Source organism: Polypterus senegalus, chromosome 1 (genome assembly GCF_016835505.1).
Source record: "Polypterus senegalus isolate Bchr_013 chromosome 1, ASM1683550v1, whole genome shotgun sequence".
NCBI classification, from domain to species: Eukaryota; Metazoa; Chordata; class Cladistia; order Polypteriformes; family Polypteridae; genus Polypterus; species Polypterus senegalus.
Window position 1 is genome coordinate 171933454 of NC_053154.1, and position 19211 is coordinate 171952664.

The following is a 19211-nucleotide window of genomic DNA, read 5'->3' on the forward strand; positions in this document are numbered from 1 at the left end:
AGAACCACAGAGTATGCTGTCATCTTGATCCTTCATACAGTATTGGTCCACCTGGACAACAAGAAATGGAATAACGTGCGAATGCTATTTATAGACTATAGCTTTGCATTTTACACAACAAACCCCTGTAAGGACATTACCAAGCTGAAGGTCCTGTGTCTGAGCACTTTATTGTACAGCTGGATTTTTAACTTTCTGACAGGCAGACCATAGGTGACCTAAGTGGGTGGCAATGCCAAATCATCCGTCACACTCAACACAGGTGCTCCATAGTGTTCTGCTCTGTATCCTCTGCCATATTCCATCTACACATAGGACTGCACATCTGCACAGGACTCTAACACCATTGCCAGATTTGCCAATGACACAGCTGTGATAGACCAGGAGGAGAGAGGATGCTGTCACTAACTGTCTGGTCTCTTCCCTCTGCAGTTCAGAAAAGATGCCCCAGGAGGGTGCCTGGCCATGCCCTGTTGCTCCAAAAGGCCCAGTTCCTTCCAGACCAGAGCATATAAAAACAGCCATCCTCAGAAGGAGGTGTCTTGTCTTGTGACCCAAGCCTCTGAAAGGACAAAGCTCTCCAGTGAGACCCACTTGAATATTGCCACATTGGCTATTCATTTACTTTGTGTTACTGCACCCCAAGCGTCTGTTTATTTCTTCAAAGTGTATTGCTTTTTTTCCTGCCTCACAATTATATGTGATCACTGTGTTGGAACTCCAGTTATTTTAGTACTCTGCAAGTCCCTCTGTTCCACAAAACGTCAATAGGTATACATACACACACACATATATATATTGTAAAAAGGCGCTATATTCGCACCTGACCTGACACAGACTTACACCGGAGGCACATATAAAACAAAGAAACTTTTATTTTTCCTCACCTGTGGGTCACATCTTTCCCGTGATCCCCACAGGCACAACACAGTCCCAAAACAGACCAATAAAGCACCAACACCACACACTCTTCATTTTCACCACCGCTCCTCCGTTAAGCTTCGTCCTCCTTCTCCCAACTCTGACTATTGAGTGGTGGCTGCTAGCCTCTTTTATAGTACACCCAGAAGTGCTCCAGGTGGTTGACTGCCGAGTTCCGGCTGCACTTCTGGGTGTGGCGAATATACAGCCCATACGGGCTCAGGACCCAACAGGGATGCAAAACTCCAATTCCCATGGAGCCCTGCGGGAAACTGAGGCACTACTCCAACCCCGGGGGGCGGCCATCTAGTGTCCAGGTGGAGGTATTGCACAGTCCATGGCTGCTCCCCCTGAACATTTAACGAAGGGATGTCCTGGCTAGGCATGGACACTGGCCATCCGCCACTATATATAGTGAACGCTGGCCCAGACACAGACAGACGGACATCATAATTTCACCACACACCGTTTATTTATACTAATATTTACAAGTTTACCGTGCAATCACACCCCAGTGCATCCAGCACCGATCCCCCAAAGTCCAGGCCACACAGTCCTTTTGCCTTTCTTTCCTGGCCGCCTCCAGTCCTCTGTCCCTTTTATGGGAACCCAGATGAACAGCCCTGGAGCCCAGCACTTCCGCCACACCAGGAAGTGTTGGGGAGAAGACGACAGGGGACACCCGGACGGCTTCCGGGTGCACAGCCGGCACTTCTGCCACACAAGGGCTTGTCTGCGGAGGAGTGCCGGGAAGCAGCTGGAGCCCATCTGGGTTCCCATAAAAGGGACAGAGGACTGTAGGCGGCCAGGAAAGAAAGGCCAAAAGGACTGTGTGGCCTGGACTTTGGGGGATCGGTGCTGGAGGCACTGGGGTGTGATTGCTCGGTAAACTTGTAAATATTAGTATAAATAAATGGTGTGTGGTGAAATTATGATGTCCGTCTGTCTGTGTCCATATATATATGTAAACACACACCCATACACACAGGTAGGATATATTCACAATATAGCACGTTATACAATATGGAAGATGTGTAATACCATAATATATGCTGTATTTAGCAAAGATCTTATCAAATGGGAGACTGTAGTGTATCTGTTTTCACTAAATGTAGAGTGATAACGGTACAATCCTCCAGAGATGCATGATACACAAGATTGGGTGTGCTCCCTATGAGTTGAAGCATACTGGAAGCACAATGGCTTTTCATACAAGAGACATGAAATACACATATTGCATGCAGGAAATTGTTGCGTTTGCTAAGTCTGGTTATGTCTGCTATGTCACGTTCTACAATCGGGTTTTCTGAAGTCGGTTATAAACTTAGAGGACCACAAACATACATGCAGTCAGACATTGGCGGAATGCACACTATGTGCCACATAACTACTGTATATAGTAATAGAAGGCAGGAATGGGCTGGCAATTCATCCGGGATGGATGGTGATTCCTATCACAGCCGGGATGCTAACATATCCTTGTGTTTCATTATAATATATAGTATATAGCATTTTAACAAAATTAACACCTCTACAAAACATTTACACATAAACCTCTACTGCCAGTTAATATTTGTATATATAAAGTTCAGACAGATGGAACAAAATGGGAAAAGGGAATAAATACAAAATATTACAAATTGTATAAAAAACAGCAACCTTCAATTTAAACCCTCTTTCCTTACAGTTCATTGTTGTAGGGCTGAGGGAACATTATTCAATGTTAATAAAGCAAATGTTTTACTGAACAGAGTCTAAGTGCACTATAAAATAACAAACATACTTTAGAATACATTTAAAATAAAACACAAAATGTCATAGCTTCTACTACATTGATACAGCTAAAACATTTTTCTTTATGTGTATTTATATTCACAATCATCTTTGTGTATTTCTTGTGTTTTTTTTTCCTTGTACATTTATTGGTGTATGGTAAATAAATTGCAACACAGAAATCAAATTAAGTTAAGTTAAACCAAGCTAAGCCCAACTGGTAACAGAGGAGGGGAAGTGAAAGTTCTTTAGTACAGATTCTGGAAAAATAAACTGCCGAGACCTGTCGTCCTTGAGAAAAAGCAGTGGTAGTCCCTCTGACCTAGGGTAACATTATCATATTATTGTGAACAACATTACTGCAAACTGCTATGATAACGTGGGTATGTACAGAATGAAAGAGTATTAATTATATAGAAGCATAAGACTAGTGACACTTCAGAAGACATAGCTAACAGAAAATCAAAAGACAAATGGAATACCGTAGGATAGGATGATGTGTTTATTCAGAGTACTAAATTGTAAACTTTAAGAGAAGGGTTAAATGCATTGAATATGTACAATCAGTCTGCTATCTCTATTGTGACAGCTGTTAGCAAGACTTGAATGTGAGGCAGTTAACTAAGGACAACATATCTGGAAGTACACGTCAGCCTTGGCATTAAAGAGGGCGTAAAAACAGCAGGGCCATATGAAAATAACCTCAGAAAACAAAGGTCTAATTAAACAGGAGAGATGAATTTTTGAATATTTTCTATCCACTTTTCTACATGCTTAATTTTTTCCAGTTTTTTCCAGGGTTATGGGGAAAAGTAGTCTCACCTGCCATCTTTGGGCACTTGGCTACATCCAACTTTGGACAGGATGTCCCTTTATTTCACTGCATAGTTTTTCACATACCCACTGTCACTTATACTTAATTTAGTTTCCCCATTTAGCATAAGTTGGCACCTCTTTTGAAATACAGGCAGAAACACAATACCCAGTGAAAGCTCATGCTGGCACAGCTAGAAAGCGCAAGCTCCACACAGAGGGTCACCAGAGTGAGAACTGAACCCATGTAGCTGGAACTGAGAAGCAGAAGTGCAAACCACTGCTGTAGTTTGTCTCCCCCTCAAAGCGTTAGAAAACTTTTCATAAATGGAAATGGTATTTTGCATCTTGAATTAATAAGATTTCACTGTACTCTATACAGGTGCCAATTCTATAACAGTACTGAATTTGAATCAGTCAGGGAAGAGCCATCCATAGTACAGTATAAGCTTGCATTCCATCACCAATGGCAGGGACATCTATAAAAATGGAAAGCCTGCAAAGCTGCAAACAGGAATCCATCTAGCAGGCAATGGCAAGCAGTCCTTTTAAGGATAGCAAGCCACCTCAAAGATCAATTCTTGCACTCAGCACCAGCACTACAGTACTACCACCACTGCTACAACTACTAGTAGTACTTACTGTAAGCATTCACAATAGTGGGCACTGCACACTTTGCTTGCTTCTTAAAGCAGTAGCAGGAGTAACAAGTTTTAAAAAATGCTGGATTGGGATGCAGTATGGCATGTCACACTTGCTTGGGCAACAAAGATACATACACCAAAGAACATTCGGTTACTTTTTTCTGTGATGTTTAAAGAACCAGAAAATACACTTATTTATGGAAAAAGCATTGGTATAGGGTATGAGTGGAGATTGTATAGTACATTAGTCCAAAGAAGATAGCCATCTTTATGGTCCTGCTAATATCTGATTAAAGGTCAAAACCTAATCAGAATCTGAATCTTAGGTCTATTACATTTTCTTTATCCATTTAAATTTTCAATAATTCTTATTACATCCATATAAGCTTGTCAGTGGTGGGTCAAGACCTGTCCCAGTAAAATTAAATACACAGAAAGAACTATGGCTAGAATCCCCAGTAATTGCTCCTGGGGTACCCAGGTACCATTTCTGTTGCCTTTAAAGGGCTATGTCACCAAGACCACTCCCTGGATGTCTATTTGTTCTTTCTCAAAGGATGAAGATAGTATTTAAATGAGAAAGGACCAGGAGACATGATTTATGCCAATTTTGATAACATGAGCTCAAAAACAATGTTTTAGCAAGACCCAAAACTAAACCTAGGAATCAAAGTCAGAAAGAACAAAGCAAAATTAAAAAATCAGGAATCTGAACTTTTGTCAGAACCAAAATGTAACAGAAAATTCAGAGTCAAAAAACAGGAGAAAGCATTTATTAACCAGGAAATAATCAAAAAGAAAGTCTTTGGAAAGCAATTCAATGGTTTATCTGTCAAACTGGGATAAAACATAGCCACGTGAACTGACCTTTTCATAGCAACAGGATGCACATAATAAACACAAAATTGAGTCACAGAAAATATAAACAATTTGTACATTTTGTGAAGGTGAATGAAACTCAAAAACAAACCTCAAATTAAAATCTCTGTCAAATCTTTACAATCAATATGCAAAATTAGCAAGAAACCCTAGAATTTGCATAATAAAATAAAAAAACAGATCTTAACAGTCTAGTGAGTTAGAGGAAGAGTACAGTCATGGCCAAAGGTTTTGAGAATGACTCAAGTATCAGTTTTCACAAAGTTTGCAGCTTCAGTGTTTTTAGATCTTTTTGTCAGATGTTTCTATGGTATACTGAAGTATAATTACAAGGATTTCATTAGTTTCAAAGGGTTTTATTGACAATTACATTAAGTTTATGCAAAGAGTCAATATTTGCAGTGTTGGCCCTTCTTTTTCAAGACCTCTGCAATTTGCCCGGGCATGCTGTCAATCAACAACTGGGCCAAATCCTGACTGATGGCAGCCCATTCTTGCATAATCAATACTTGAACTTTGTCAGAATTTGTGGGGTTTTGTTTGTCCACCTGCCTCTTGAGGATTGCCCACAAGTTGTCAATGGGATTAAGGTCTGGGGAGTTTCCTGGCCATGGATCCAAACTTTCAATGTTTTGTTCCCTGAGCCACTTAGTTATCACTTTTGCCTTAGGCAAAATTGTGAGTGAGCCCACTCCCTTGGCTGAGAAGCAACCCCACACATGAATGGGCTCAGGATGCTTTACTGTTGGCATGAGACAGGACTGATGATAGCGCTCACCTTTCTTCTCCAGACAATCTTTTTTCTGGATGCCCCAAACAATCGGAAAGGGGATTCATCAGAGAAAATGACTTTACCTCAGTCCTCAGCAGTCCAATCCCTGTACTTTTTGCAGAATATCAGTTTGTCCCTGATGCTTTTCTTGGAGAGAAGTGGCTTCTTTGCTGCCCTTCTTGACACCAGGCCATCCTCCAAAAGTCTTCACCTCACTGTGCGTGGAGATGCACTCACATCTGCCTGCTGCCATTCCTGAGCAAACTCTGAACTGGTGGTGCCCCGATCCCGCATCTGAATCAACTTTAGGAGACAGTGCTGGCGCTGGCTGGACTTTCTTGGGCGCCCTGAAGCCTTCTTCACAACTGCAGTGGGAATGGGTTTTTTGGGATTAAGTTCATTTTTATGGCAAAGAGGGACTTTGCAATTAATTGCAATTTATTTGATCGCTCTTCATAACATTCTGGAGTATATGCAAATTCACAAAAAACGAGGCAGCAAACTTTGTGAAAATTAATATTTGTGTCATTTTCAAAACATTTGGCCATGACTGTATGGTCTTGTGCATTCCTGTCTGAAACCAAATGCCCACTAGCAGCCAGCTTGTGTTCTTACATCTGCCATTCTTTCCCCGGACCTTTTATTTTACTTATACAGCCAACCACCTACCTAGTATCCTGGAGGAACTTTGCATGCTACCACCAAGTCATCTGTCTCTTACGCAGATGAACCTGCCTGTTGCTCTTCTAGGTCACTCTCCTTACCAGCCACTGTACTTCTGTATTAGCATGTGTAAGACCTTTCCTCTTGTTTCCAATCATGGCTCTTTCTCTCTTTCTTGTAGGCCAAGTATCAGGACTTTTTCTTGACTCTTACCACCCTGTTGGTACCCATGGCAAGCTCTTGTGTCATTATAGTTTCCTAAGACCTGGGTTTAGTACAATTCCAGCAGCATCTATTATACATGATATAACTTTCCATGTATCTGTGTTTGTGTGTGTCCTGCGGTGGGTTGGCACCCTGCCCGGGATTGGTTCCTGCCTTGTGCCCTGTGTTGGCTGGGATTGGCTCCAGCAGACCCCCGTGACCCTGTGTTTGGATTCAGTGGGTTGGAAAATGGATGGATGGATGTACTGTATCTGTTATCAAACTGGTTAACCCATTTCAGGGTTTCTTAGCTGGTATGACTAATTTGATTTTATGTTGATATCATGTAAGACATGCTTTCTTTTACAGGAATGTATTTAGTGCCTTTTTCACTCAATATAATCACCACATTTTCTCTGCCTTTTCAGGTTCTCCAGTACAAGAAGAGATGTGGTGAACTTGAGCAGCAGGCGATTGAGAGGTCCTCTGAATTAGACAACACAAAACACTTGGTGAGTCCTGATGAGTACGCTTCTGGAGTTCTGCTTTGTCAATATGCTCCGACGTCATTCAACTGTGTAAAAAAAGTTAAACATCATCATCGGCCACCATGATTCTGAAAACATTCGGTGTTTTATAAATATGTTTAGTCCTTGAAGTGCTGTAAAGTAAATTACATTCATCCACTTTTTACATTCTCAACCTGAGCCACTGATGATTGACAGCACAAACAATACCACTGTGTCACCTGATCACACTATATCATTTACTTACTCATTTGGCTGACGCCTTTATCCAATGTGACTTACAACATTTATGATACAATTAGTTACATTTTTTTTGGCTTTCTAATTGGAGCACAGCAGATCAAGTTATTTGCTCATGGCTTTACAGTGTCAGTAGCAGGATTTGAACCAACAACCTCAGGAATTGAAATCAAAAGCCTTAACGACTACACCACACTGCCTGCCATATCTATAGTAAATAGCTGTTTGAAAATTAAACAGTTTATTAGTATACAGTAATCCCTCGCTATATCGCGCTTCGACTTTCGCGGCTTCACTCTATCACGGATTTTATATGTAAGCATATCTAAACATATAACGCAGATTTTTCACTGCTTCGCGGGTTCTGTGGACAATGGGTCTTTTTACTTCCTGTACATGCTTCCTCAGTTGGTTTGCCCAGTTGATTTCATACAAGGGACGCTATTGGCGGATGGCTGAGAAGCTAACCAATCAGAGCACACAGTTAAGTTCCTGTGTGCTGAATGGCTCAGCAACGGAGCGCTGAATTCGATTCTGCGGCGTTAACCAGGAAGTCTTGTCTTGCTCATTCAACATCAACGTGTTTTACTGTGTAAAGAGTTAATTTTGTGCTCTTTTGTATTTATCTTTGTGCATAGTCAAGCCCTTCATTGTGGCTCCAAAACGATCTGCTCCTGTTACTGCTTCAGGTGCCGTGCCCAAGCGCCAACAGAAGATGTTAACGATTGCCGAAAAGGTAAACGTTTTGGATTTGTTGAAGGAAGGGAAAAGTTACACCGCTGTAGGACGCCATTATGGCACCAATGACGCCACAATTCTTTTTATGTAAAAAGTAGGAAAGGAATATAAGATCTACGGCCACAGTGTCCTTTTAAACAGGGTGCAAAACGAGTTTTAAGTGGATGTAATAAGGCAATAGTCTGGATGGAATCTGCTGTAGGGATTTGGATTGAAGAAGAACAACGGTGGTGCTACACAGTCGCCTGAACAGGCTCCTTTAGAAGAGCTGTAACGCTCTCGTTTGTTGTGCAGTAAAACTAAACTCATCGTTATTGGACAAGTCATTGTGTCATTGTTGGTGAGCAGCCATAATTAATTTTCTACTTACAGTACTTAGTACATGTACGTACGTTTAGTGTCACTGTACACACATTTACTGTATACAATTTTTCTTGCATTGTACGTATTTATTGCTGGTGGCCTGTCTATTGTAATGGCTGTAACATATGTGATATCAGAGACACTCAATATCTTTAAAATAATATTTAGGTTTTACTGTATATAAACAGTGTGTTTACATACATAATTTCAATGAATCTTACCTAATAACTACAGTAAGAGAATACAAAGGGTTTTTGCTGTATAACTGTGCAGGGAATATTTCTAAACAGTTTGGGAGAGTTTATAAGGGCTTAAAATATGTAAAAATAACCATACAAACATATGGTTTCTACTTCGCGGATTGTCACCTCTCGCGGGGGTTCTGGAACGCAACCCCCGCGATCGAGGAGGAATTACTGTATTTCTGCTACTGGATTGCAAGCAGCACACTCTGCTTGGCAGTGTGATTGAGCCCTGCAAAATACCAGGATACTGGAACATGTGATTCTTGGATGATAATAATGCAGGTTTTTTTTTTTTTTATTTCAGTAAGTATTGCATTATGTTACTCATTACTTTAATGAGTACTTAATACACCCAAAATATAATGTGTTACCCCCAGCTCTGCTCCTGAAATTGTGTTGCTAAGTTTAGCACTGTATGTTCACCTAATCAACATACATTTAGTGATTTCTGAAATATTGAGACAGATTATTTCAAACATGAGAAGGAATGATGCAATTGCCCAAGTATATGCTTCAGGAAATGTATTTTGTGACTACTTCTATCTGTGGCTGCTAAAAGCATGTACAAAGCTAACACATGCAGAGATGATCACAATGAAACAACATGTGCAGAATACAAAAGCCTTAAGTGTAAACCTGTTAAGGGTTTACATGGACAAATAATCGGGTTACTCGCAGAAAAATATACATGTGTTAACCTGGTCCTTCAGATGCCAATAGCCTAGTCCCAGAGGGGACTGGGCGATCTCATGGTCTGGAATGCCTGCAGATTTTATTTTTTTCTCCACAAACAACAAACTCCACAATGGCATTTTTGGGATGAAATTTCTAGTGGGGTCACACAGACCTGGGGAGATCTGCTGTCAGAAGTTATTGAGTCATCCATGAGAAGCCATGCAGTGGGTATGTTTGTGTGTGCATGTGTGTGTGCATGTAAGTGAGAGGAAGAGAGAGGGATAGAGACCATGATGCACTTAACGGGCAGAACTTCCAAGACATACACCTCATACACCTCTCCTTAAGTTAATTGATCTCACTATGTGGCTGCCAGTGATTTTGGGAAAGATCCTGGCTTGTATTGATTTCTGGAGTTGGGGAAATTGATTGCCAACCATGTTGCCTCTGACTGTAAGTGAATGGTGTAAGGTGGAGCCAGTGAAATTAATGTACAAATAGGGAACATGGCAGTACTAAATCGTGAATTATGAAATAGTACTAAATCATGAATAATGAATGTAATAAATAATAATGATGCCATCTTCTCCAGAATAGTGAGATAGACAAGCTTAGGCACACATTTTTAACAAAAAAAAAACAAAGAAAAAAAAAATCAACCAGCAAGTCGCATGAAGTTCAGGCAGCACATGCACACATCTGAGAAAAGGAATATGAAAGTACTGCAGCGTCTAAGGACCTGCCCAAGCATTCAGAGACCCTAAGTAGTACCAGGCACACATAAAATGCACAATCTTCAAGAAATGTTTTTCTAGGAAAGAAACTGCATTGAGCATATTGCTGAACGTTGGAAGAAAGTTGATTATGACAGCTAATTTGATTTTGCTATAAGCATTTCACAATACGTTAAATTACTGAGGTGAGTTTACTACTTATTTAACTGTTGCACAGCAACTGGGAGATAGCAGGGGCTTAGCCCACTTGCCCTTAATGTACAAACACCCCTGATATTCCATAGAAGGGAAGAATTAAAAAGAAAATGGCAAAGGAAAATTAAGTTAAAGTTTTGAAATGATAAACAAATATTTCAAGCTTTTTAGAATAAGTAAATAAAAATGACAGCTCACTGAGCAAAGAGATGAAGGGAAAGTAACAATGACACACTTATTGTGAAAACCCTCAGCCACAGTAGTCTCCCAAGACTGAACTGATATTGTTTTTCACAATGAAATTATGAAACCCAAACTCTATCAGATCACCTGAGAAAAGGTTGAAGCAGAAAAGCTGTGGTATAAAGCATGCCCTTAACTTACTAGTTAGTTTCCACTATGTTAATAACATCAGCAGAACCATCAGTTCAATTTCTGTTCCTGGTCAAGGCTGCAGATAGCCAGAGGTGCAAAAACAAAAGAAAACAATCCCAAATACTTCTCTGGATTCTCTCTATTTTCTAGATATGATGGCTCATCCTTTCCAACCTTAAAGAATCAAATCTGATGTCTCCTCCTCTATTCTTCTAGAAATGAAAAAAAAAATCATAAGGTTTAATGTGGGGCAGTCAGTCATTGAAATCGAGGCACCCTGAAGGTTAGCAATTAAGAGCAACATTAATAAATGTCTGCTGAATTAAAACAAAAGTTATGAGTGGTTGCTAGTAAAGTGATTTTTCATAGTTTTAAGTAAAAATTGGGTGATATGCCAAAAGTGTGGTGTAAGATACCACAATCCTTTTTTTCATTAAGCAGTAAAGTTCCTTTGAATATTACGTTAAATAGTGTTGTTAATGAGTTAGGATTTACTATAAATCCAAAACTGTCTTCTACAGTATATAAGAGAAAATTTAATTTCAATAGGCACAATATAAACAAAAGATTTTCCAAAATATGTGATTAGATGACAGAATTTACATATGAGACCATGATGTGGGTACATGTTGAATAATCCAGATCAAGAGAAATGTTTCCAGTGTAGACTTTTGAGCTGAATTAGACCATGTTCTAACAAAAGTGATAAGGAGTGCATCTTATCAATAGTTCATTTCTATGCATCTTATGAAATTCTAACTATAAAGATGCTTTTCTAACATTGCCTTAGAGTACATAGAGGTCCACTATTGAAGAAAACAGTAAAGCTTGAAGATACTACTTAGGCCATCAGCATGTTATACAGTATGGCTCCCATAGTAGATACCAAGAGGAGGAGAGGAAAGTTGACCAGGTTTCTTTTAGCATATGTTCTAACTTGCATGTCATAAAACATATGTTTCTAATGAATGGTTATATGTTAGACACAGTTATTCAAATGAAGAAAACATATTGTCTATAAAAAATTTTATAAAAGTCCCAATACCTAGTACCTGGTTAAGTGAGCAAGGGTCATTTCTCACCAAGCCACTTCTAGGGTCATTGGCAACCCTACATTTAAAACAACAACACCTATTGTCAGTAGATCTCGACATAAAGCCCCTGATGTCTCTGCATCCTTGAGCCTTATGTTTACATGTATACTTCCTTTTTTATTTATTTACAACTAGCCATTCCCCATGGCTCCACCCACGTAGTAGTGAAACAGGACAATGAGGAGGGCCCTGCCCGGGTCCCTACTCTTGACGTCACGCTTCCTCCTCCCCTTGGCCTGCAGCCTCTGTTTCAGATTAGCGCAAATATGTCGTTCCTGCAAGCGAACTATGATTCTCAGCACAATGAGAGAAGTCACAATGTTCAACAGTTATGTTCAAGCAAATTATAGAAAAAAAACCTGATCTACATCCGTTAAGAAGTTCTCTCATGAAAAGCAGACAGACATACATATAGATATACTGTATATATATATATATATATATATATATAGATAGATATATAGATAGATAGATAGATAGATAGATAGATAGATAGATAGATAGATAGATAGATAGATAGATAGATAGATAGATAGATAGATAGATAGATAGATATATAGATAGATAGATAGATAGATAGATAGATATAGATATACAGTCGATTCCTGTTAATCAGACCACATCGCAATCATTTTGGTCCTAATAACCAGCTGGTCCGATTACACGAACATGCCCTATACATGTGCAACCAGGACGGGACGTGCTATAAGTAACATATTAAATTGTCATTATGACTTTTATTGTGCTGCACATGAGTATGGTGAATGTACAAACAAGAACTACGTACACGTACATTATTGAAAAAGAAATCTACAAATTCTTCGAAATGATGTACACGACACTCAGCATGCGAAGCACAATAAAAAGGTTACATTACCAAATTCCAGTCAACGTTTGAAGAACTTGTCTAGTGTGATCTGACTCATTCTGTTTATGCACTGCACTTGTTTATGCTCGACTTCATGTCGCCAGCTACTGGGCGGTCCGTTTTAGGAAAGAAAGGGCAGACATGTTCACCCCCACTGGTTTGCACTTGGTACAAATTTTCCGACTTCCTGACCTTTGATAAAAGCATAAATTCTCCTGGGGAGCCCAGGGATCCTCGGGATCCTCCCAATGTCGCTGACCCGCTTTACATCTGCTTTCTGCGGGCAACTTGCAGCTTCTTTTTCTTATTCTCTGTCCCGTTCTTTGGTCTGATTAAACAGAATTTTGATCCAAATAAGCAATATTAGGCTTATGTAATATGTAATTATGTAATATGATCTCTCTCTCTATATATATATATAAATATAGATATATAGATATATATATAGATATAGATATATATATATATATAGATAGATATATAGATAGATAGAGAGAGAGAGAGAGAGAGAGAGAGAGAGAAAGAGATTACAACTTGTACTAATACATTGTCATTCACACATTATTACATAAAGGGAAACACCACCCAGAAAAATGCCTATCCACCACTTTTTTGGCATCATTGGCTATAACCTCTCAAAACAGCCCCCCACCCCATACACCTCCACATTCTTGTCCAGTCCTTTAAAATGCTGTGGTAAAATCTTATGGCATGTCTTGTGCGCCCCTCCTGCCAGGATGCACTTCCTTTCATTGCTATGTTGGCACATTATTGCACTGACAAGACACTAGGAGTTGTCATTGTCCATGCATACATTACCAGAGTTTTGCATGGTCCCGTCCAAATCCCGGTGATCACAAGCCTGGACCTGCTGTAATCAAGTAATCCTTCTATCAAAGCACAGAAGGAAGACACCCAATGTGATGGGTCAATTGCTGTGCTCATCCAAGCACACATTGATCATTTAAAATTGCAAACCAAAGAGCTATTAGTTGAAGCTGACTCATTTCTACGCAAGAATAAAACTAATTAAGACATTAGAGTAATTTGTATTTCAATCTTGAGGTGTTTTCCTACCATTACAGAATACGGTTTAATTACTAAAATTTTAAATCAGCAAGGTGAACTAAGGTGTCAAAATCTAATACAGAGACGACACAGTTCACATTTAGTCACAGCGATTTTAAACTTAATATGTCTAATAATAATATCTTGTTCCTCACATTGAAAACGGGACAGTGTCTAATTTAAAAGAAACATCAATGGGCAAAGATGCAAAGTGAGGTGTGCAGATGGGTACAGGTTTGAACACAAAAATTAGTTATTGCACAAGGAACTTTTTTCAAAATAAGTAATGTTAGAGGTGATGTCCCTTAGGGATCGATGCTGGCACTGCTGCTCATTTTAAATAAATAAATTTAAATAAATAATAAATATATTTTTACACATATTTGGGAAAACAGATTAGGAAATAAGACCAATATTCAGAATCACAGTGCATTAGTCAATGTTTTCATCCATTCAGTCTGCAGAAGTCATCAGGAAGGCTAATAGGATGTTGGGCTTCTGTCGATTACAAGTCAGAGGAGTTTATTTTTCAACTGTATAACACATGTATGATGCCACATCTGGAATAGAGTGTTCAGTTTTGTTCTCCTTATGATAAGAAGGGCATAAGTTCAAGTTACTAGGCTGATTTTAGATTTATGGCGTATGAGCTATGAGGAAAGGCTGAAGAAGTCGAATCTTTCCAATTTAAGCAAACAGAGATTAAGAAATGACATGATTGAAGTGTTTAAAATAGTGACGGGGATTAGTATGGTAGATTCTTGCTGTTACTTCAAAAAGAGTTCTTCAGTAAGAATATGGGGAAACAGGTGACTGATGGTCAAGAGTAAATTTTGCAAACACATTTGGAGGATTATAGATAGATTGATTAAGTTACCAAGTAGTGTAGTTGAAACTGACTTCACTTTTAGACTGATATTTTGAATACATTTGACGACTAGGACATGCAGAGTTGTGTTGTGTGGATAGCCTGTTTCTCCTCAAAATTGTTTTTGCTTTTTCAAAAATTTAGTTCAGAACATTACTGTTCTGTTTAACTGCACCTCCTTTAACATGGCTGTAGTTTGTTCTTCTTTAGCAAGAGGAAAGCATAATTTGTATCCTGGATAGCTATGTTGCCTAAAAGTCACCCTTCAGCTGAATTAGTGAAGACATATCTTTACTCCTCATTAGTGTCTGGGGTGTTGTTCTTCAACAATAATGTGGAGGCGCAAGTGGAAGTTGGCAAAGAATACATTTTACACAGATGTTAGAATACATTTCTTTAGCCAGCAAATTGTAAATCTGTAGAGTCAGTGACCTACCAGTGTGGTTAAAAGCAACACCATAGGGACATTCAAATATTGTTTTGGAAATAATACATGTTTAGTACTTAATGAACAGTATTGAGATCAGTGACGTGCTCTTTTTCATAGTCCTACAAATATCAAGCTACTGGTTCATGACAATGCACAATCAAGCAGGTAAAGGGATGGTTCTTGTATATTAAAGTATACATTTCAAGTTACAAATCACCGTGGTTCATATTTTTGGCCCCTCGCTCTTAGCAGTGGTGGAGCCGCCAGAGGCTTTCCATTTAATATTTGTAACCCCCTGCCTGCACATGATTGCCTCTGCCATTGCTGGAACAGCTCGACTTTCATCCCTCAGCGCTGCACAATGACTGTGTCATTTATTAGAGTCAATTTTCTAATGCAAACCAGACATGAGTTTGATTTCTGTCATTTTCTCTAAGCTCTAGCCAGCTTTTCAAATTTATATCAATGCTGCAGTCTGGAAGCAGGCTGTTTAACAACAGGGCCATTTTTGCTTCTGCCCATTACACTTCAGGACTGCGATTCCTGACTAATTAAAGCTTTGCTTCTAAATGATTGCTAGCTAAATCTGAAAGCTTACACACTGCAGGTGCAGTAATAAAATCACATCAAACACAACACGGGTAACTAGAGAATACTATGTGGGACAGAAGGCAGTGGCCAGCTGAGTCAGCAATGTGGCTCCAGGAGCAATATGTCACTTCAAGACTCCATGGTTTCGAAATGTAAAACCACATAATGCTACCCATTCTTCAGCTGCCTAATAAAAAATGCATGCTGAAGCCTTGGAAACGCGGGTAAGAGAATCTGTGGCAGGATTACCCCAAAATCAGTTCTGTCAAGATTTACATGTACACAGTTTTCATAAAATGTTCCCTTATTACACTGCAGCTTCAGAAAGTGTTCATCATAATTTTCAAAAATAAATAACAGAGCATAGTGTTCATACCATTTTCTCATATAAAATATTATTTTAAGGAATACCATAATTACATTAAAAAGTTGAAGGAATGTTACAAGAGAGAGATGTTGCATGTTCAATCATCTTGGAGCCATCCATCCATCCACTATCCAGCCCTACTTGTTTTAATGTGGAGCCCTAAGTGAGTCATTAGAATTGAGTGCAAGGCATGACCTGCAGAAAGCATGTGCTGTGGAGGGAGCACATGGCACCCAAATGTTATAAAGATGATTAAAAATCATTCAAACTTGATATAAAACTCATTGGCACTGAAGCCTAAAAGCTTTGATCATATTATGGACTTGAAAAATGTCTACTGACAAGAAACAGTAAATGTTTCTAACTATTTTTACTCACTCAACCATACAATCCTCAAAAATTCTCTGTCTTTCTCTCTGACATATTCGCAATAAAAGCAACTCAGTATGCACTGTTTGGCAATCAATTCATTTGTGGTGCTTCATTCTGTTTCTTTGTGGCTTAACACCTGTCATATAATCTGACATTTTCACTTTCTCAGTACTATTATCATTATGTGTGCAGTGCCACCCCACAGAAAGCATATGATGCTGAGTGTTGATTGGTATTGCAACGTTAGTGACCACATACAGGCTGGCCAATGACATTTGCTGCTTCAAAAATTAAAAGGTTTTGAGATGACACATAAGGTAAAGCAATGAAAATTCAGTTTATGAGTGCAGTGTAACAAGTAAAATGAAATTTTTATTTGCTTACTTCACTAACATGTATCACTTTCTGGTACTGCAAATCTCACTCCATAATTTCTGTATTAGAGAAAATCAGAAAGTAAAGGAAATTTGAAAATTATGCAGTTTCTGAAATAGATAGATGCTGATGCAATACAACACGTTTGTGATGGCGTATGGGTAGTTCAAACATGTACAGTGTAGTCCTTTGCCTTTAGTCTAGTTGATGCCAATGTCAAATGAACATCGACACTCTGTCTCTCCATTGCAGTTACTGCATAATTTTTAAATTCCTTTTATTTTTTGATTTACCCTTGTATAATATAAGAACACAAAACATAATAGAGCAAAAGTAGTATGTGTCTGAGCCTAGGTGTCCAAACCCCTCTCAGCCCCCCCCAATTCATAGTGTAAGTCAAGAAACATCCCTGAATGGATTAGTCCACAGCAAGACACTGATGCTCACACAGTCATAAATGTCATAAATCAACCTAACCTCTGAGTCTTTTGGATGAAGTAGGAGACCACATGACCCAAAGAAAATGCAGAAACTTGTAGGACATGCAAACTCTACAAGGTCAACAATCAGTCTAGGATTTGAGGCCTGGACTTGAGAGCTGTGTGGCAGCATGGCTAACTCCTTCAACAATAACACCTAAATTCTGAGTATGTTATAATACATACTGCAAAATCCTCAATCTTTCAAATTCAAAACTATTGCTGCTACCGTATGTCTTAACATTCTTGGTTGGATACTATCCCCTTTTATTTCAATTCTTTCTAGTAGTAAAACTAACTAGACCTGTTGGTTATTGTGTTCATAAGAATTACTTACAATGTGACTGCTATTAAAATTACTTAAGGTATTTTTTTTTGATGGCATCTTCTGACTCACCAGTAAAAGAAGAACCCTACATATATATCGCTCAACATGTTTTGATGTCTAGTTATGCAAGATGTTGAGCTTTTTGGGATTCCTCTCTTTTAGCCTTCTAGACCTAAAAAACTGTACATTTTAGTTCATTTTTGGACCATCCTTTGTTCAGGAAATTATATCCTTATAACAAAGAGAAAGTGTCTTCAGGAAGAAATGATAAGAAGGATTTGAACTTGTGCATGATACATGAACCTGCTCCCAGGGTTCACCTTCTAGTCGGATATGAGGGGTTAAAGTCAGTCCTTTTTACAAATTTTGAAAAAATGGGAATCACTAATACAGGCATGTGGAAAGTTATTTCATGCTATTCTGAGATTGATGATAACCAATATGATAATATTTTTGATATTTGATTTTTTACCGGTGATCCTAGCCCTCTAAGATTCACTCCCAGAAGTTTAAAAATTTTACACATAATAATAAATAAATAAATCATGTTTGGTATCATTTTAGCCTACTTCAAGGTCAGTAATTACAAACATATTATTTTTGATCCTTTACTAGGGATCTAGCATTCTATGGACCTCTATCAGAGAATTTAAAATGACAAATTTCTATTACAATTGAAAATATTTTCTTTTGAAGTGAAGCACATTTTAATATTTCAAATATCCTACACAACTATTCCTATTTATTATGTACTTCTACTTCATGTAGTTTTAAATCATTGTATTTTTGATGAAAGCCTTGAATTAGGGTGCTAATTCAGACTTCCATCAGTTTCTGTACTTATACCTTTGTAATGACCAGCTCACAGCTAATAAGCACTATACACAACACACACCACAATAAACACTACACACAATACATGTGAAAACCACCATAAACCAAAGACACACAAAGTCCAGATTAGAACAACAACTGGAAAGAAGTGAGAGAATGATAAACCTTGCCTAAATCCTTGAAGTAAAATATATGCAAAAAGATTGACTGAAAAAATGGTACAACCCTGAAATAAACAAAGAAGGAGAAAAAGAGAACAGTCTCACCAATCAGAGTTCCAACAGATGTGAATTATTTTCGAGGGAGAAACTACAGAAAATGTCATTCTCTCTAACTGGGTTAAATTGGATTTTGGAAGTCCCTCGGTGTTGGTAGCAGTCATCAAGAAACAGTCTTGGGAAGAGCAGTCAAAAAGTTGTAAACTGCAGAATGAAATTCAAGACACAACTGAGGTCTAAAGCCCTCTATATATAGAGGAAACCTGGAACTAATTTTAACCAATAACAGGAAGTACCACCTTAAAGGATCACCAGCTGTCAATTATGTGTCTTTCCCCATTCTGTTGCAATGGTCATTTACTTTTATGCAATGAACAATTCACAGTTTAATTAAAGTATAATAAAATGACTGAAACAATTGAACAGACCAATAGAAATGATGAAACCATGTAGCACTGTACTCCAAGTGTCTCAGTCAGACCATAAAAATTATGCATTGATTTTTTATGACAGAATCCATTCTTTCATTCTTTTCCTAAAACCATCTAGACCAGTGAC

The 19211-nt window shown here is 38.5% G+C and overlaps 1 protein-coding gene across 2 annotated transcripts in view; it reads left to right on the plus strand.

Annotated features, from left to right (window-relative positions):
* The window catches only part of crocc2 (ciliary rootlet coiled-coil, rootletin family member 2), a 232484-nt gene that overhangs the window by 64586 nt on the left and 148687 nt on the right, over window positions 1-19211 (plus strand). For both annotated transcript variants that reach the window (XM_039763044.1, XM_039763051.1), the window contains exon 5: window positions 7098-7181. In XM_039763044.1, the coding sequence (XP_039618978.1) occupies window positions 7098-7181 (84 nt within the window). The remainder of the gene's footprint in view (window positions 1-7097; window positions 7182-19211) is intronic.